The sequence below is a fragment of the Equus quagga genome, chromosome 7, assembly GCF_021613505.1.
Source record: "Equus quagga isolate Etosha38 chromosome 7, UCLA_HA_Equagga_1.0, whole genome shotgun sequence".
Classification (NCBI taxonomy): Eukaryota; Metazoa; Chordata; class Mammalia; order Perissodactyla; family Equidae; genus Equus; species Equus quagga.
The window spans coordinates 134,129,604-134,150,919 of NC_060273.1; the positions used below are offsets into that span (position 1 = coordinate 134,129,604).

At 39.4% G+C, this 21,316-nt stretch overlaps 1 protein-coding gene across 3 annotated transcripts in view; it reads right to left on the reverse strand.

Annotated features, from left to right (window-relative positions):
• Nucleotides 1–21,316, reverse strand: part of BDP1 (B double prime 1, subunit of RNA polymerase III transcription initiation factor IIIB) — a 79,059-nt gene that overhangs the window by 14,001 nt on the left and 43,742 nt on the right. For 2 of the 3 annotated variants that reach the window (XM_046665805.1, XM_046665804.1), the window contains exons 24-35: nt 18,560–18,761; nt 18,139–18,302; nt 16,931–17,318; nt 12,991–13,110; nt 8,965–9,001; nt 8,119–8,211; nt 6,822–7,047; nt 6,174–6,331; nt 3,581–3,731; nt 2,932–3,112; nt 725–788; nt 235–421 (exon numbers count right to left, since the gene is read on the reverse strand). In XM_046665805.1, the coding sequence (XP_046521761.1) occupies nt 235–421; nt 725–788; nt 2,932–3,112; nt 3,581–3,731; nt 6,174–6,331; nt 6,822–7,047; nt 8,119–8,211; nt 8,965–9,001; nt 12,991–13,110; nt 16,931–17,318; nt 18,139–18,302; nt 18,560–18,761 (1,971 nt within the window). The remainder of the gene's footprint in view (nt 1–234; nt 422–724; nt 789–2,931; nt 3,113–3,580; nt 3,732–6,173; nt 6,332–6,821; nt 7,048–8,118; nt 8,212–8,964; nt 9,002–12,990; nt 13,111–16,930; nt 17,319–18,138; nt 18,303–18,559; nt 18,762–21,316) is intronic. The other variant, XM_046665806.1, reaches the window with a different exon arrangement.

The following is a 21,316-nucleotide window of genomic DNA, read 5'->3' on the forward strand; positions in this document are numbered from 1 at the left end:
GCTTTAAAAAAGAAAAAACCAAACAAGTTTCATACAAAAGGATTCTATTATACATTTACATGGCATCTTTATCAGATATAACATCAGTGATGTCTTCTCTAATTTACCACGTAATCACTAAGTAAGAGCTCCAGGACAATTACGAATGGTGTTGGTGACTGGCTTGTTCAATGAACACTATTCAGTCACAAAGCGCCCTTCCTCTCAGCAAACACAGGTGAGCTCATTCATTACCTCATGTCACCCCTTTCTTCCGTGCTCACCGATCTGACCAGTATGGGCGCTGGCAGCAGAGGGCTTGGCGTTAACTGCACGGTGGGATCAGTAAATTCTTCGACTGCACTGGTTGGAATTTCCACCAGAGTTAAAATGAATGCTTGTTCCTCCTCACCATCTTGATGCATGTTAGCAACTAGATTCACTATCAAAGTTTAAAGTTAGTAATGAACAGCTGAATCATGAAACAACAGAAAATCATTAATTTATTTCATTTCTAAAGTCTATAAAAAGAAATAAAAGGTAATTTCATAAAGGATAGAGATGACTCACTGTGGAGAGAATTTATAATTCTGAATTACAAAATATACACAAAATATTTCAAGTTTTTGTTTTAATTTAAGGCCATCATAGACTAAAAAAATTGTTTCACTTTTCCACAGTCAAATGGGAAGTAAAAATCATACTATTAGGTTCTGTGACACTTTACTGAAGCTGACTATCATACCTGTTAGGTCTTGAGGCGGGATTACATTCTCCTGTTGGACTTCCGGAATGCTAGCTGGTGTACACTACCATAAAAAATTAAAATGAAAGAGTGAGGTTGACTAAAGCTTAGTTTTAAAAAGTTTTCCTGATAATTTGATATAGTGACAGTTATTATTTCAAAACTCAACAACTTATCTAACCACATACAATTTTTCAAATGTTTTGAAACTTTGAGTTGTACCAGTAACCTCTGATTCATTTAAATAAACATAAATATAAAAGGAATTCTGTCTAAATTGTTAAATACGTGTACTCTAGGCAACGATTTCTGAAGTGACAGGAAGGGAGATGCAAAGCCCTCAGCCTTCCCCCACCCCTCACAGCAGCCACTGCACTGCTGGTGGGTCACGTCCACACGGAGGCAAATCAAGAGTCTCCCTGCCTCCAGCAAGGCTCCCTCCAAGCTGCCTTCCACGAAGCTACAAACATTGCTTTCTCTAAAACGCAATTCTGATTGTAATTCTCTACCGCTTAAAATCCTAAAACTTTCACTTTGCAGTCAATAATGTCAATAATTGATTCAGCCAAGAATCATCAATACATACTAAAACTACTGGGAGAAGGGTTGCTGGGCCTCATTTGACAAATTACGTACTAAGACCAAGTGGGAAAGAGGCTGTCCTAACAGAGAAGTCAGGCAGGCCTGACTCCAGCCAGGTGATCGCTCAGCATCTCCAGAAATGGGACAGACTGGCATTGTGTGTCTTTGCTGTGACACGAAGGAAGAGCACAATGTTACCTATTTAGTAATCTTGCCAAACGTTTAACCCAAACCTAATAATGAGGAAGCAATAAAAAAAATCCAGATTGTAGTTTAGCCTGGACTCTTCTAAAACGTCAGGTTCCCAAAAGAGGAGACAGGAGAACTCTAGATTGAGAGTCAGGAGAAACGATGAGTCTACTAGTGACGTATGACTGTTCAATCACTGTCAGACAGCAGGCAATGTTAAGTGTGACAACAGTACTGCCGTCTCTCTGTAAGAGAACATCCTTCTTCTGATCAGATACAAGCTGAGTATTGATGGGCGGAAGGCTCATGCCTGCAGCTGCCTTCTAAATGGTTCCATTTTTTAAAAGTGTCTATCTACCAATAGAGATGGAACACAAGAGAGAGGGAGAAAAATCGAATGAGGCAAAAGGTTAACAATTAATGACTCCAAGTAAAGTGTAGATGAGACTTCTATGTAACATTCTTGCAACTCTTCTCTAAGTTTAAAATTACTTCAAAGGAAAAATAAAGTTGGGGGGGATCCCATAACTTTACATGTAGTCCAAACTCCTTAGCAAGTCACCAAAATTCCTTTTATGATCTGTTCCCAAGCCACCTAACTCACGTCTAACCACTCCCTTCATTTACATTCCAGTCCTCCCTGCTCACAGCCCCTGCAAACGTCATGCCGTCTCACACCTGTTCTTACACACACTCCTCTCCCTTTAACTGCCTCACTCACACCCGTTCTTACAGATGAGGATTCTTTCAATCCTGGCTGCACATTACAATAACCAGGGAACTTGAAAAAAAAAGCTAATGCCTGCGCCCTATTCCCAGAGACTGGTTTCAGCGGCCGGGCTCAGACTCCTACAGACTCGTGTACAACTCTCTTCCACAGCACCCATCAGAGGCTAACCGCTCACTCACTCATCTATCTCCCACACCTCCGTGTCCCCAGTACCTCACACAGTGAGGTTACTACTACCAACATGCAGTAGTAACATCTCAAAAACATTTGCTCTGTGAATGAACTTCTCAGATTCAGGGGCTAAGAAGCAAGAAGTGAATTCTCTGTATACAAAACACTTCCTTTTTCAAAGCTTTTACAGCAAAGCTAGGTATTGGCTGTTTTCTTTCTATGCTTCCAAGACTAAAAACACACCCCATACAAATTCTATCACAATACATTCTTGCAAAGGCAAAGCTGTAGGGAAAGAAAACAGACCACTGGTTGCCAGGGGCTGGAGATGGGGAGAAGTGGTGACTGAAAAAGGGCATGGGGATTTGGGGGTGACGGGACTGTTCACGTATTCCTTACACGACTGTGCACATTGTCAAAACTTGTAGAACTGCATGCTAAAACTGGTGACATTTACTGTATGTAAATTATACCTCAATGTTCAACACAGGGAACAGACACTCAGCCACCCTGGGTTGTACCTACGTCTCTTTACCTGCGGCACATGGAGCGTAAGCACACCATCTCCATCAGCATCCTTCCTCAGGGGCTCCTCCACAGCACCCTCGTGGAGACCCTGACCCAAGCCAAACGCATGGGGCCTTGTCTCAAAGGAAACAAATGGAGCCACTGACAAGGTCCCACCCTCATGACAGCCTTCTTCCTGATCTTCATTTCTGAAAGGGAAAGTATCCATCAGCGTTTTAGAGCAGGTATTAAGAGTTTCATACTTGAAACCAAGCTGACAATCACAGAATGATGTTTAGAGCTAGGTGCATCAAAGGTCATCTAATTTAATGGTTTTCAAACTTCTAAAATACATTTAATGCAACAGAACCCTTCTTTTTTTTTTTCTTTTTCTCCCCAAAGTGCCCCAGTACACAGTTGTGTATTTTTGTAGTTGTAGGTGCTTCTAGTTGTGGCATGTGGGATGCCGCCTCAGCATGGCCTGATGAGTGGTGCCATGTCCACGACCAGGATTCAAACTGGCGAAACCCCAGGCCACTGAAGCGGAGTGCACGAACTTAACCACTCGGCCACGGGGCCCGCCCCAGAATCCCTTTTTCAATCACATTCTTACAGCTACAGCTTACGGCTATAGTTGAACAGAACAGAAATCAAATCCCAGAACCTGTTCCTTGTACCTTCCAGTTAGCTGGGCTTCTTTCGAAACACTGCTCTCTTCGATACCATGTACCCGCGCCGACCTGCTCTGCTCCTTACTCTCTGCTGTTGTAACTGAGCCAAGGTTTTTATCTTCTAATTCTGTTGCTTTAGAAGCATTTTTCTCAGTTTCTTAAAGAAAAAAAACACACTTAAGTTATAGTCCAAAACAGTACAGCTACGGTCTCCATATTAGAAACATATTCTCTTTTCACAGACAGATCACTACACAGTGGCTCTTACAAACTTCTCTTAATCCAAAAAGCAAGCTTATTCACACAGCAGAGGGTGCTCCTACCCAATGAGATGTCTGAACAGTAACAGGATGATTAATGAGTTCTGCATTGCACTCATTTCACTCCTGGCTGCCACAGCATCTGTATCTCCACTTCATGATAACAGCAGTATAAGGGCAAACCCACACACCAGACAGGTTTAGAGGTGGGTACACCTGAGGGAAGTGGTGGGGAGGGAGCAGTTCTACAAAGAATAATGTCACAAAGGGGAAGAAAACGACTTCCACACAAAAGGGTAACTTGAGCCTGCATACTGAGAGCTTCTGGGGACTGCTCCGGCCAGAGTAAGTAACGAATTAACTACCTGAACCACAGGCGTTTGCTGGTCGAAAGGAAATCCCAGAAATCAGGAACCCCAAAATAGGGAGAAGATGATGTTAACTACCGAGATCATCTACATGTGGGATTTAACACTATCTAGGTAGCCTGACACTTGCACTTCTTGTCCTGCTCTTCCCAGTCCCCTGTGGGGGAGCCCTTGGCAGGGAGGGAAGTAGAAAGAGAAGCGGGACTAGGGCTCAACATGGACATCACAATATGGTGAGGCCATTAAAAAAGCCAAATAGGGCACTACATGATCAAACAGAAAGATTTTTTTCAATATATTAATCTTTAAAAATACAAAGTGCTAACATATAAAGAACTCTTAACAATAAAAAAAAAAATTTAAAACTAAGCCTAGATCTGAATAGACATGTCTCTAAAGAAGATATACAAATAAGCACATGAAAAATACTCAATATCATTAGTCATCAGGGAAATGCAAATCAAACCCACAATGAGATACCACTTCACACCCACTAGGATGTCTGCAATCAAAAAGACAAATAATGACAAGTGTCTGGGAGGATGCAGAGAAACTGAAACCCTCAAAGAACGTTGGTGACTACACAACATGGTGCAGCCACTTTTGAAACACTTTGGCAGTTGATCAAAATGTCAAATACAGAATTACCATATGACCCAACAATTCCACTTGTAGGTATAAATCCAAGACAAATCAAAACACGTCCACACAAACGCTTATACACGAATGTTCTTGGCAGCACGATTTAAAACAGCTAAAAGGTAGAAAACAACCCAAATGCCCATCAACAGACAAATGGATAAACAAAATGTAGTGTATCCAGACAACAGAATATTATTCAGAAAGAAAAAGAAATGAAGCATTTGCTATATGCTACAACACGGACAAACCTGCAAACGTGCTAAGGGAAATAAGCCACACAAAAGACCACACATTCTATGAGTCCACGTATACGAAATGTCCACAGTGGACAAATCCCTAGAGACCAGAAGCAGATTAGTGGGGGCCTGGGAAGGGTCGGGGGAAATGTGGAGTGACTACTAATGGTGACGGCTACACAACTTGGTGAATATCTAAAACACCACCGCTGTACACTTTAAATGAGTGAATTGTATGGTATAAGAATTATCTCAATAAAACTGTTTTTTTAAAAAGTGCTGAACAGGGGCTGGCCCAGTGGCGCAGTGGTTAAGTTTGTATGTTCTGCTCTGGCGGCCCAGGGTTCACTGGTTCAGATCCCGGGTGCGGATCTATGCACTGCTCATCAAGCCATGCTGTGGTAGGCATCCCACGTATAAAACACAGGAAGATAGGCACAGATGTTAGCTCAGGGCCAATCTTCCTCAGCAAAAAGAGGAGGATTGGCAACAGGGGTTAGCTCATGGCCAATCTTCCTCAAAAGAAAAGTGCTGAACAGTGTATGTGACAGAGTATGCACATATTTCCGTTCTTTCTGAAAGGAATATACTGTATAATATGTACGTGTGCACATACATATTTGGATGTAGGTGTATACACACTCACACCCTCAGTCAGAGGCTCATGTGGAAAACACGTCTGCAAGTCTACAATAAAAACTCTGCAGAGCAGTTTACCCTAGGAGTAGAATTAGGGGCTGAGCACCAAGGAAGGAGGGAAGTTTTAAACTTTTATGCCTTTTGAGCGCTGTCTGATTTTTACTGCACGCATACCTTTCTACGAGAGGTTTGCTTGAGTACTCATGGACAAACACACAGAAAAAAACGTAGGAACAGAAAGTCTGACCAAGTACAGGGAGCAACATGGCAATAACCACGGAAACTAGTTGGTGGATTTATGGGTATTTATTTTATAGCTTATTCTACTTTTTATATGTTTGAAACTTCTTAATAAGTTTAAATAATTTTAACGACTGAATATTCCATTTGAAATGATAATGCAGTTTCTTGTGTCAAAGTAATTGTGTAGCTGTAAAGGAACAGTAAAATTTACCTCTTTGAATGTCCACTTCTTCTCCTTTGGTTACAAACAAACCGGGAACTTCCTGATGAGCACCAAACCTCCTGGTCCCTAAAATCCTAAGATTTGGTTTAGGCTCGGCAAGTCTACTTCTCATTCTCAAATTACTCGTCACTTCAGAAGTTGCATTCCTAGAAAAAGAGAGACAGGAAGAGAGAGAAATTCACCAACCGTGTGAGAATTCTCTTCCTCCCACTGACACGTTCCATCTGGCACTGATACAGTTACGTGCTGCCTTCTTAGGCACCACACTGTCTGTAAGTGTTCATTCATCTCTTGATGCTAAAATTATGTGGTAGTAATTTTACCAAATGTCTTAAAAAGGGAAGAGAATCCGGACATTTGTCAAACAGAGACCACATTTACATAAAATTGCTTCATTCAAGCGTCAAAGACGCATATCTCGCGGTAACTTTAATATGCAAACCATTAAGCTAAAATCAAAATCAGCCGATCCTCACTATAAAGGGTGAGAAATGAGCACTGTCTACTTTACATTTATATAAGTATTATTAGTCAAGGCTATTAACTGAGTTGATGGTTGGCTGAAATATATTAATTGAATACTGTATTTTTTAGTAAATCTCAAAAGAAATAATCACTTAATAAAGCAAAGTAAACCTGGCTGGTACAGCGTTTTCCTTCACATTCTCCACTAAACCACTTTCTTCTTTAGAACTTTGCTCCTCCAATACAATCTTGCTTTCTTCTAATGAAGGAGATGCACTATTGACAGCTGACGGAAGCTCCTGACATTCATGAACAATTCTGTGATCTACATTATCTGGGCTAAAAGGAATATGGCTTTTATCCTTTGAATGACCATCAGGAAGTACACATACTCCTACTGTAGAAAAAAACAGAAAATTAAAACGGACTCAACACAAATAGACGTTCAAAGAAAATAAATCCCTCTTAAGGATTTACATTCAGCAACTGTAAAATTCTATATTATTTTTAAAGTTTGCTCTTTTGGGCTCCAAATTTAAATTTACCACCTCATATTTCATGCCAGAGATCTGACCCATTCTAAGTTTAATAATTCTTATAGACTGAAATTTTTGTGCTGTTATAAGTAAAAATGAATCTTTTTGTTACTTTCAGTAACTCCACAACCTCAGATGAATTTCAAGATAGGATCACCTTCATTTACAATTTTTAAAACTCGTATTGTATGTTCCAGAGATTTGTGACAGGCTCCACTGCAGTGCTCTGCCACGGAGAAAGGAGCCCAAGAGGCAACACACATCAGGGGCTCTCCTGACAAATAAACAGCTACGGGCCTGAAAGTCTAACACCTAAGATAAATGGCAGGCCACTCATCACCAGTCAAAATGATTAACAGGAATACAATTAACATAATCATCCATTTAATGTACTTAAAGTAGAAGGTACTTAGATAGTAAAGACCATAGCTTCTCTATGAGGTCAGCCTAAAATATTAAAAATCTGGGTTCACATATCTTTGGCTCAGTCCAAACTAACAGAACAGTCTATCTCAAATGATCTCAATGACTGCTACTGCCCGTTCATCCTGATTCGACTGTCAGGTAATTGTGAAGATTATCCAAAGCAGCAGCTCCTTTGCTGAACAAACACGTATAAAGTGATCAGTAACCAGAGCTCAATTAACCAATGATGTTTATGATGATAAAGGTAGAAGATACACTAGATTAACTATTCCACGAATACAAATTATTCTTAATAAACCAAGTGGTGGAAATGGTGGCCCTACATCTAAAGGGGCTAAGTTGGATGGATCGAGGCACACATATTGCCTCTTCCGGAGAAACAACAAAGCGATGCCAACTTCAAACATAAAAGGCAGGTATTCACTTATTACTCAAGTGTAGGGACAATCTCTTAAAGTTGGATTTTAAAAGATTCTTTTTTCATAGCACTTATCTTTCACTCTCACCATCACTCTGTTCTGTACTGATCTCCGACTGCAACACTAAATCTCCCATTGTAAGTAAAGTTATGGCGGCTTCAGTGCTTCCATCATTGGCACCTTGTGAGAAAATACGCCAACATTAAAAGAGAAGAATGAGGAGCTGGCCCAGTAGCACAGTGGTTAAGTTCACACGCTCCACTTTGGTGACCCAGGGTTTGTGGGTTCAGATCCTGGGCGCAGACCCACACATTGCTCATCAAGCCGTGCTGTGGCAGCATCCGACACAGAGGAACTCGAAGGACTTACATCTAGGATACACAACTACATACTGGAGCTTTGGGGAGGGAAAAAGAGGAAGACTGGCAACAGATGTTAGCTGAGGGCCAACCTTCCTCAAAAAAAACACAGAAGAATGAATCTGGAAATTTCAGTTTGTTTATTTAGAAAAGATTTTTAACTAAGGTGTTTCTTTTCTAGTAACAAATTTCAATATCTTCCGTACCACTAATCCCTTACTAGGGTAGTGTTTTTTTCAGCTTATATACTACAAAGAAGTAAATCATCAGTTGTTGGCTCTTAACTCACTGAAAATGCCTCCCTCCCATTAAATAACTTAGTGCTTTCAGAGAAAATACCCACATCCATGCAGATAAGAAGAAATAAATACTTCTTTATTAAACATTTAACTCTTAACTCACTTTCTAAAGTAACATTCCAAGAATCCAAGCCTCTCAAGGAGATAACCAGTCAACAGCTGACTCTTTGTGTCCAACTCTGCAGAAAGCTGCCTCACTCACTAAAGAGCACACCACTAACTCCCTACGCTAGTATTAACCAGGAAGTTTTAGCAGTTTCCTTATTAACAGTTACCTGTTTCATCTGGGGTATGTCCACCTGTCGTCATTTCCTGAAAATGGAAAAGATAAGTAATATCTTACGTATTTCCCAAATATATGTTCTGTATCACAAAAAGCACTACCACAGGTCTTCATGTTTTGGATTACAATGGAGCGGAAATTTTTTTCCTCTTAGTTTACAATTATTCATAAAATTTCATAAACAAGAAGAGAAACAATTTAAAAGCCAAATTCTTTTGTCTCTTGCTCCTTACTTCACCTTTTCCTTGAATTATATGCAAATTTGCAATGTACAATATGATCAGAGTCAAAATTTACTTCCTCACTTTCATAATCCTTCAACTTTAATCATATCTGCCACTAGTTTTGACCAATGGAAACCAAGGTCTGAAGAATACTGTAAATTGTTTACTCTACCAGGTGGCTTAAAATTGGAATGGATTTTAATAAGTTAGAAGTTACAGGATCGATGTCCAGCATGACGACATGAGGAGCTTTGCTGACCCTCTCCCCAGGGAAACTGGTGAAATTTATTAAAAAACAACCACTTAAAGCCTCTGGAAATGGTCCTAAGGGATAAGAGGAAGAAACATCTATTTAAGAAAACTGAGGAAAACTCGGTAACAACAGCGAGAGACTGTGGTATGCGAACCGAGGCTGTTCTCTCCCTCCTTCCTCCCAAGCCAGCGAGGCAGGGACTCCACCTCCGACTGCTACAGCCCAGAGCACCGCCCTTCGCCCTGCAGGCCCCAGCCGGAGTGCCTTCTTCCTGGACGAGCAGGATTTCAGCTCCTGACACCACAAGAATCTGATGTTACATTCAGAATAGACCAATGGTCCACCATGAAGACGGACACAAAAATTCTCAATAAAATACTAGCAAACTGAACTCAGCAACATAAAAATTACATGCCATGATCAAGTAGGATTTATCCCACAGATGCAATCTTTGGTTTAACATCCAAAATTCAATCAACATAACACATAATATCAACACAATAAAAAACGAAAAACCCTATGATCATCTCAACAGATGTAGAAAAAGCATATGACAAATTCCAACACCCTTTCATGATAAAATACTCACACAATCTAGGAATAGAATGGAACTTCTTCAATTTGATAAATGGCTTCTATGAAAAAACCAGAGCTAAGACCAAACTTAATAGTGAAAGACTGGATGCTTTCCCCTAAGACCAGGAATGAGACAAGAACGTCCACTCTCACCACTCTTCTTCAATACTGTACTGGATGTTCTACCCAGGGCAATTAGGCAAGCAAATAAAAGACATCCAGACTGTCCTAACTCCCAGTACCGTGAATGTGACCTTATGTGGAAATAGGGTCTTTTAGACACACTCAAGTTAAGATGAGTTCCTGCTGGATTAGGGTTGGCCCTACACAGACACACACACAGGGAGAACACCATGTGGCAAGGGAGGCAGAGGCTGGAACAGTGCTGCAACAAGCCAAGAAAGGAGAAGAACTGCCAGCAACTGCCAGGAGGAGGCGAAAGGCCTGGGATACAGGAGAAAGAAGCAGGAGGAGAAAGGCTCCCTTCAGAGGTCTCCTCCAGAAGGAACCATTGCTGGCAGCACCTGGATTTTGGAACTCCATCCTCCAGAACTCAAGAGAATGACTTTCCCAAGTTCTAAGCCCCCAGCTCGTGGTGCTGCGTCATAGCATCCCTAGGCAACTAACACAGACAGGCAGGAGGAAACTCTCTCTGTCCCACCTGCCACGACCAGGCAGGTAGAACATGCCGAGGAACACCAGAAACTGCTCAAACACATGAGCTCAGTAGAGCTGCAGGATACAAGACCAATGTACAAAAGTCAACCGTATTCTATACGCTTGTAATAAACAATCCGAAAATGGAATTAGGAAAAGAATTCCGTTCACAATAGCATCAAAAATAGCAACATACCTGAAAACAAATTTAACAAAGGGAGCGTAAAGTTTACACTCTGAAAACTATAAAACATTGTTTGAAAGAATTAAAGAAGATCTAAGCAAATGAGAAAATATCCCACGATCACGGATTGGAAGACTCAACATTGTTAAACTGATCTATAGATTCAATGCAATCCCAATCAGAACCCCAGCTGACGTCTATGGGGAAAGCGACAAGTTGATTTTAAAATTCACACAGAATTGCAAGGGACCCACAACAGTCAAAACCATCCTGAAAAAAAGAATAAAGTAGGATGACCTTACATTTCCCAATTCCAAAACTTACTACAAAGCTACAGTAATCAATCGAACATCTCAACACAAGCATGGACACATCTAGAAAAACAGAACAGAATTCAGAACCCAGAAATAACCCCAGCCATCTATACCCAACTGACTTGCAACAAGAATACAAGACTATTCAATGGGGGAAAGAACAATCTTTTCAAAGAAATGGTGCGACAAGTGGAATAGTTACATGCAAAAGAACAGAGGAGGATTCTAACTTCATACTATACACAAAAATTAATTAAAAATGGATTAAAGATGTTATGTAAAATTATAGTAAAAACTATAAAACTTCTAGAAGAAAAATACAAGTAAATCCCCAGGACCTTGGCTTTGGCAAAGGATTCTTAGATATGACAAGAAAAGCATGAGCAACAAAAGAAAAAAACAGATAAACTAAACTTCATCAAAATTAAAAATTTTGTGCTTTAAAGGGAACCATCAAAAAAATGAAAAGTCAACCCAGAGAATGGAAAAAATATTTCCAAATCATATATCTGATAAGGGACTTGTATCCAGAACATATAAAAAATTCTTACAACTCAATTATAAAAAGACAGACCAATAACAAAAAAATGGGCAAAGGCTCTGAAGAGACATTTCTCCAAAGAAGATACAAAAATGGCCAATAAGCATATGAAAAGATGTTCAACATCATTAATCACTAGGGAATGCAAATCAAAACCATAATAAGGTACCATTTCACATCCAGTAGGATGGCTAGATCCAAAAAAGTCAAATCACAAATGTTGGCCAGGATGTGAAGAAACCAGAACCCTCATGCGTGCTGCTGGGAATGCAAAATGGTGCAGCAGGTTTGGAAAATAGTTTGCTATTTCCTCAAATGATTAAACATAGAGTTACCATATGACCCACCAACGACCCTCCTAGCAATGTACCCAAGAGAAGTGAAAACATATGTCCATAGAGAATGGTGTACACACATGTTTACAGCAGCATTATTCACAACAGCCAAAAGACAGAAACAACCTAAACGCCCATGAACAGATGAACGGATTAACAAAATGCAGTATACCCATATGCAACATGATTTGACCACAAAAAGAAATGAAGTACTGACACAGGCTACAACATGGATGAACCTTGAACACATTATGCTGAGTGAGAGAAGCCAGACACAAAAGACCACACTGTACGTGTCCATTCATATGAAATGTCCAGAAAAGACAAATCTAGAGAGACAGAAAGTCAGTAAGTGGTTGCCTAGGCCTGGGGAGGGTTGGGAGGAAATGGGGAGCAACTGCTAATGGGCATGGGGTTTCTCTTTGAGGCGATGAAAATGTTTGAAAATTGACAGTGATGACATTTGCACATATCTGTAAATATAGTAAAAACCAATGAATTGTACACTTTAAATTTGTAAATTGTACGGTATGTGAATTTTATCTTAACAAAGCTGTTAAAAAGTTATAATTGCAGGTCTTCATTTGCAAAAACAAGATAAATACCAACAATAAGAAAGAGTGAGCACCAAATAAAATGCGACTCAATATATTTAAATAATTTACATTCAGCAGAGATTTAATGCAACAGAAGGTTAACCTAAGTCTTCGAGAACGTAAAGAGCTCTGCCCACAGACAAAAAAATCAATGGTTTTCAAGCCAAATAAAAAATCTATGGATTTTTCAGTACTTTCTTACTCTTCATGCTTACAGCTCTCTACATGATAAAAACCAGCTAAGAACTGCTTGTAACCTAAAGCTTTCAAAATAAACTTCCAGTCTTTTCACAGTAAACGAAGAATGTAAGACAAAACATAATAAAATGGATGCTTACAAGTGATAATGAGTTCAAATCTCCTTGCTTCATTTCCTGAGTAGCCGCATCCGTGTGTAAGAGCTGAGGTTCATCAACAGTTATGCATCCGACATCAGGGACATTCACGGTTATTTCAAGCTGTCAAAGTGAAAAGTTTCATTATTTCATTTTGTCATACTATACACAGCAAAACAAAATGAATGAGTAAAATAAAAGGTTAAACTGAAGAAATAATCCACATTCATACATGATTAAAAAACTAAAATGTAGTAATTCTTAAACTGATTGATATCAACTTGGCAAAAGTAAAACATTTAAGGTTTCTGAGAGGTCTGTGATGCTTACAGACCGGAAGCAAAATTTCCAAGGCTGATCTTCTCAGTATCCAGCATCCCACTTTCCCTTATCCACACTTCGTCCCTACTTTCCCATAAATTCTCTCACTCGTCTGTTAACACTTACAGAGTGATTCCTAGAAACTAGAGGGCTACAGGTACAAGGATGCAAAGCTGATGAAGACACATGTGGTCCCTGCCCTCAAGGGACTCACAAGCGAAGGAAAACAGACATGTCATCAACCATCTATACACTGTTCTAAGGGCTATCATAGAGATGAGTTGAAAGCACTTAAAAGGATTCATCACCCCTCACCCCCAACCAAGGCAACCACCCTCTCCCACAACCCCAAAACCTGTACGATTCTTGACAGCCGTGGCAATGGCCATGTCAGAAATGGGTTTGCTCACATCTACTCTTCATTTAGCAGTCTTTGTGGTCAAAGATGCCTATAATCTAGGGGCTAAAAGGACTAAGATGTATCTCCCAGACCCTATACAAGACAGTCTGGCTCCTATTCCCTTATTAACAGAGAGATGAATATAAATGACTGTGTAATTCAGTAGAAACTGAGTAAAGAGTCAAGTTTAAAAATCTGCCTTTAATGGGGCTGGCCCTGTGGCCAAGGGGTTAAGTTCACACGCTCCGCTGCAGGCGGCCCAGTGTTTCGTTGGTTCAAATCCTGGGCGCGGACATGGCACTGCTCATCAAACCACGCTGAGGCAGCATCCCACATGCCACAACTAGAAGGACCCACAATGAAGAATATACAACTATGTACTAGGGGGGCATTGGAGAGAAAAAGGAAAAAAATAAAATCTTAAAAGAAAAAAAAAATCTGCCTTCAAGACATTTATTATAGTAACACCTGAGTGCTCTGTGTCTGTTTTCTCAGATGCAAACATTAGAGAAAAATCTTTGCTAACACCCTATAGGCTTGAGGCGAATTAAAAAGTTTAAGTGACTGGAAAAAACGAAATATTTTCTAAGGAGTTGGGACTGGCTAGAAAACAAGAATATTCCAGATAATTGAAAGTTGGTTCTTTAAGCACTATACAGTTTCAAAGCTTTATTTTTTTAAGCAGCTTTATTGAGATATAATTTACATTCCACACAACTCACTCATTTAAAGTGTATAATTCAACGTTTTTTGGAATACACACAGATAATGTGCAACCATCAACACAGTCACTTCAAGAACATTTTCATCACTTCAAAGAAGCAGCCCCACCCCCATTACTTATCACTCCTTTCATCCCCAAACCCCTAAGCAACCACTACTCTGCTTTCTGTCTCTATAGATTTTCCTTGTTGGACATTTCGTATGAACGGAATCATATATGTGATTTTTTGGTAACTAGTTTCTCTCACTTAGCATAACGTTTTCAAGGTTCATGTTGTAGTATATATCAATATTTTACACCCCATATGATTTAACAATATGCCATTGTATTTCAGTGTTTTTTTTAAAGGAAATATTTTCTAACATATAAATGAATTTCCCTGCTTTAGTAAGCTGGCTATAAGGAATATAATTTAAGCTTTCCTTGCTCAATTATTATGATTAATGCTATTTAAGAAGGCATTCTGTATTAATTCAGGGATATATCCTGGAACCTGATTTTCAGAAATTAATTTCTGATATTAGTTTTCACCAGTAATTTGCCTTTTACCTAAAGAAATTTGTAAAACACAAAACATATAGCTAAAGGAATTCTCATGCAGTGTTAACCAGCTGTCCTTGCACAAAATTAACTTTCCTTTTGCATTTTCTTGGTTTTAACTAAAACAAAGTCACTATGCTTACTTTCAACTTTCAGTTACAAGAAAACTTCCTTTTGGATCATTTTTATTTAGCTTCAACCATTCTAACTCATTAACTTTTAATCTAGCACATTATTATTAACAGCGAATAAATTAAGGTGGGTTTGGATTTCCATTCATAAATTTGAATTTACAGATTCAGTAATACATTAATTCTGGGTTAACTTAACATTACTTGAATTGTTTTGTTTCCTGCTTCTTTTCTTATTATCATCACTACTAACCTGGTTAACTCCTGACTGTTTCAAATGACTCAGAAACTATCATGAATGCTTACTACAAAATTGATTCAGATATGCTGACCTATAAGCCAAATAAGTTACCGCAAATTGAGATGGAAATAAAACTTTGAAGCTAGAAAGTTAGATACTAGGCCAAGAGGCAAAGCAGTAAGGAGCTTTTATGATAAAGTAAGTTGAAGTAATAATGTTCTTCCACCTCACATCCAGTAGGATGGCTATTATCCAAAAACTTGAAAATAACAGGTGTTGGTAAGGATGTGGAGAAAGTGGAAGCTTGTACACTGTTATTTGGGAATGTAAAGTGATGCAGCTGCTACGGAAAACAGTATGGCAGTTGCTCAAAAAACTAAAAGTATATTTACAATTTACCATATGATCCACAATTCCACTTTGAGGAATATCCCCAAAAGAGTTGAAAGCAGGGATTAGAAGAGCCATCCATATAACCCTTGCTCGTGCTCATAGCAGCATTCACTGCAATAGCCAAAAGGTGGAAGTAACCCAACTGTCTGTTGGCAGATGAACAAACAAAATGTGGTATATATACACAATGGAATATTATTCAGCCTTAAAAAGGACATTCTAACACATGCTACAACATAAATGAACCTTGAAAACATTATGCTAGGTGAAATAAGCCAGTCACAAAAAGAAAAAAATACCGTATGATTCCACTTATATAAGGTATCCAGAGTCACAGACACCGAAGTAGAACGGTGGGTGCCACAGGCTAGAGGAGAGGGAGAATGGGAAATCATTGTTTAATGGGTACAGAGTTTTAGTTTTGCAAGATGAAGAAAAGTCCTGTGGATGGATGGTGTAGCAGAACAAGATGAATCTACTTAAGGCCACTGAACTGTACACTGAAAAACAGCTAACGTGGGCAGCCGGTCCCACGGCCGAGTGGTTGAGCTCTCGCACTCCGCTTCGGCAGCCCAGGGTTTCCCCGGGTCGATCCTGGGTGCGCACATAGCACGCTCATCGGGCCATGCCAGGGCGGCATCCACAAGCCACAGCTAGAGGGACCCACAACTAAAAATACACAACTATGGACTGGGGGGGCTTTGGGGAGAAAAAGGAAAAATAAAATCTTAAAAAAAAAAATTAAAACAGCTAACATGGTAAATTTTGCTATGTGTATTTTACCACAATTAAAAAAAAAAGGAAATATCTCCCCTACCTTCTCTACCAACCAGAGCTCAGCCTGAGCCTATCACAAAAAGTTAACAGAAACCATCTGCCAAAATTAAAAATAATCAGAAAGCAGATTAAGCAGCCTCCAGATACAAGTGAAGTCAGATTTCGACCCTTATTGTCACAGTGATCACCCTGTGCTGGACCTGGGCTGTGGGGCTGAGCATTCACAGGAGGTCACACAAGCCTACTTCTCCTGGCGTCTCAGGCTATCCACCAGGCCAAAACAAATTACACTTGGTAGAGGTTATTCAGAGAATGAACTTTCTCAAATCCTAATAATCACTAAGAGAAGAAATAATGATCCACAAAAAGAAAAAAACAAGTAAAATAAAGTTCCAGGGATTCAAGAAACAAACTACCTCTTCCATCGTTTCCTCAATCTGAGCAGAGACAGGTTCAGGAGATCTGAGACCAAGGGGTACAAACACTGGAGCTTTGTTGACTTCTTCTGGAGCAAGGTGATAGGTTTCTTCCTCATAGTCACACTCAAAATCTTCAGTGTCGTCTTCATCTTCTTCCTGGGAAGCCCGAAGAGTCACCAGCACGGCCCTGGAAGCTCTGGGTCCCTTCTTAGAGGTCTTAGTCCGGATTCGCTTTGATCCACGTCCTTTGGTGACATTTGGCTTGCTCTTCCGATGCGTTCTCCTCTCACTACGACCTCCCTCACACTCAGAGGCAGAAGAGACAGTTGTTCTTTGATCCAGAGCAATTTTAGAGTAGTCTGACTCTTTTAACAGTTGTGGACAGCTGGATGTTCAATCAAAACAACAACACAGTCATTACATGCACAAGGATAATTTTAATGAAAAGCAAACTTTCAGAGTGAAATCCCAGTTCAAGCTGTTACAACAAAAACTCACACCACCCATTCTGTCAAAAATTTATGCTGTGCAAAGAAGAAAGGAATTTATTGTTACTATTTAGTTCCTCATTTAGAGTTAATTCTTAGTTATCTATCTACAAATTTTCCATAGTAAGTTGTTAATTCTGGGCCATTTTTTCCCTTGCTATTTAAGTGAAGATGAAATACAAGACTGGAAATTATTAGAACAAGGGATAAAGACACTGGGTGAATAAATACAGAATATGGGATCAAAAAGTGATGCTGTTTTATCCTGCTGGGTGAACAGATCAGGTTAAAACAGGGAAGGCAGAAGATCCATCAGAACAATGTTGTTTTTTAGAACTCAGGTTCCCTTCCACTTTCCTTGAAAACTGTGGAAGAAGGGTACCCTTCAATTGTGTTTGTGACCCCATTCGAATAGCCCCCTAATTATTAGATAATACATACTACTCTTTGGTCAGTCTTCTACTCATGTCTAATATACTCAACACCCAGAAATTTTAAATGTAGGAAAGAGAAATCTTGCTAAAAACATCATAAAAAGTAAATTTTAGTAAATAAAAATCAAAAGTGGGAAAGAAACAGACTTGTCCATAAAAAACAATCTACACTTCTATTAACAAACCATCTTTTTACTCTATCCATAGGTTACGGTAGGACATCCATAAAGAACAAGTTATTTTTATTTCTTATTCTGAGAGTGCTTGCTAAATACAACTTTACCTTGTGAGTTTACTGAGATGCTGCTCTTCAACACCTGAAGACGCAGACTTATCCCCAGCAGCTCGTGATGACTCAGCATCTTTTTTAGCCCAAACAGCCTCTCTGGAACCTACAGAATCTTTTCTTGCTGAAACCGCCAGAGATGTCAGAAACTCAGCCTTTTCCTTAAATTTAAGAAGAAACAGCTAATATTACCATGGAAACAATCTCTACGGTAATTTGGTTTGGGAGTTTGGCCTAAAGTTCTAGGTTTACACACACAGAGGTGACTGGTTACTACATTTTTATAATATTAGAAAGTCACTCAATTTGCATGAAAACAGTTACAGTACAAAAGGTAAAACTGTATTCTTTCAATGTTCTCTTCCATGGTCCTGACAAAACAGAGCCCACTGATAAAAATTCTCTTCTTCAAACTTACTTTCTGCAGGAGCTGGGTGTCAGAATCTTCCTGGTCCAGCAAATTATCTTCTGGCTTCTTGGCCTCGCTCTGCTCTGCTCTGTCTTCTTCTACAGCTGCTGCTTCTTTCTCACCATGAGCTCTTCCCAAATTTGGCCCAGCCTTTTGGAATCGCCTTCTTATCAACTGTGCTGGACCAGGAACACACGTTTCATGTTCGTGTCTAGAATGTAGCACAGATCACGTTGAAGAACCGAATCAGAATTCCCTGGTGATGTCACAGCTGTCAAAGCAAACAGTTTTGGGCACAAACCAATTCTATGTTCAAAGAACTATATATAAACTGGCTATAAAACCAAGCCTGTAAAATAAAGCCACATATGCTGACATGAAAGGAAGAATATAAAAGCTTTTATAACTTCCATTTTCTAGATAGCCTTGGGAGTAGTTTTACAATAGTAATCTTTTTTTACCTCCATTCATTGATCTAGTGTGTGGTTTCATGTCACTTTGTGTAATTTTCAGAGAAATAATTAGATCCAAAAAAAAAATACCAGTGGTTGAAGATGGTTTTCATAACAGCACTTTAAGCAAATGCCTTCAACCGGGCTCTGAAGCATGAGCAAACATACAACAGTCACAGCAACCTTGTCCTTCTGGTTCAAGAGCAGGTCTGAAAGCTGGAGACTATCCTTCCACCACGCCTGTCAGTTCACAGAAAAGGCTTCACTGACAGCCAGTGTCGTGAGGATCTCAATATAACCCATCTGTATCTGCCAGGTCACACACAAACAAGCTCCTAACATTCGACAGAGGAGCCAGAGCTCCCAAGGCGACCTGAACAGCTATCTTAAGGTTTCCTGGGAAATATTTTAATAACTGGCAAAGATTTGGATTCTGAATTAAGAAGTTTAAAACTGATATAAACCTAGTTATTTATAAAGAATAAGTAGGTATATAAGTACCTATCACGAATTCTCTGAAAGATCTACATTAAAGATTAATCTTAAGTAATGTTTCTGGTAAATTACTTAAAACACAAAGTAGTTAGTCACATTTCCAAATGTTCCAACCTGCTAAGCTCCTCTGGCAGTGAAACATCAAGGAAGTCCTAACAAGGTTAGGATGCTAATGAATACATGCCAGTAGAGGCTAACAAGTGGGAAAATAAATAATATGTAACCTAAGTATAAGCAATTTACCACCAAGTGTGATTCTACAAAGGTATTTAAGAATAAAATATATACATAAGCCCACTGTGCTACTGAGACCAAAAATGGTAAGAAAATGCTGGACATAAGAATAAGTTAACTTTAAAACTATACAGAACACATACTCTGAAGAAAGTATCGGTCATGATACAGCTAAAAGCTGGAATAAACTTCATGAACAGAAAAATTTTTTAAAAAAGGGGGTGTGGGGTGAGGTATAGGTTTCCATACAGGGATATTAAAAGTTAGATCTCTCTCATTAAAAAATGCAAAGACTGACTGAGCATAAAATCTCTTGAAACATGTTTCTTTCACGAAGCTCTACCCATGTAAGAATTTGCTAGACTCAAAGTCATAAATCCTGAAAACTTAATTTTAAAAACAAAATTGTCAATGTCACTTTGAGCAAGCCATTTAAATCTCCTAGGTTTATTTAGTCAATTACAAATGAGAGCATTAAGAGAGACTGCCCTCAAAGGTCAACAGTCTTTAAGGCTCACTTAGAGGAAAGTCGAAACCCTCCCAATGGTCCTGCGTAACTGGCCCTCTCCCGCTCAGCCTCGCCTTTTCCACATCTACTGCTCCCCTGGGCCCCTTCACACCGGCCCTCTGCTGCTCCTCGGACAGGCCAGGCGTGCTCTTGCCTAAGTACTTCCGGCTGCTGCTCCCTCCACTGACATTCTCTGGACCTGCTCCTCCGCTTCCTTTGGGGCTTCTCTCCGATGGTCCCCATGCAACGAAGCTCTCTCTGACCAACGCAAATTAAAAAGTAAATCCCCAATCATGGTACTCCCTACTGCCCCACTGGCTTTATTTCTCTCCACTCATTTATTCACCTTATTTCTTTTGTTTATGATCTGTCTCCCCAAGTAGAATATAACCTCCACAAGGACAGGACTGCTTGTTTGTTCCATATTGTCCTGTATTGTCAGCACCTAGAACAACGCCTGGCACACAGGAAATGCTAAAATGTTTGTTAAATGAATGAACGTATAAGGTTCTGTTCAGTGGCAAAATTCTGTCTAATTCTGTAAGACCAAAAGGGATTAAATAATACATGGACAATAAATCCATAAATAGTAATCAGGAAAAGCCAGAGATGTGAAAGGTTCATCTTTAATGTCTGGGGATTAAGATCTCAGAAAGTGTTCTCTGGAATCATTTTTAGAGATAAATTACTCAATGGGATCAATCATCAATCTAATCCAATATAGCACTTGTAATATAAATGTGTTTGTAATGCATTTCAGCGAAAAATATTTCTAAGCACCACTTTACTTAAACATCCAGTTTAAAGAAATGAAGAAATGGCTAAGTAAGGGAACTGAAAATTAACATAAAAACTGGCCTTAGTCTTAAAACAAAAGCAATATGAAAAGGCTCTTCAAGACACATATACACAAACAAAAAGGAAAACAAAAGAAATGAAGAAATTCACACTGAAACAATGAAAGCTTCATATAAGAAACCTGCCTACACGAGAGCAAACTGTTTAAAGTTATTCAAAGTCCACAGCGCCACTTGTTCAGACAGACGACACAGCATGCCTAAACTCTGTTACTACAGC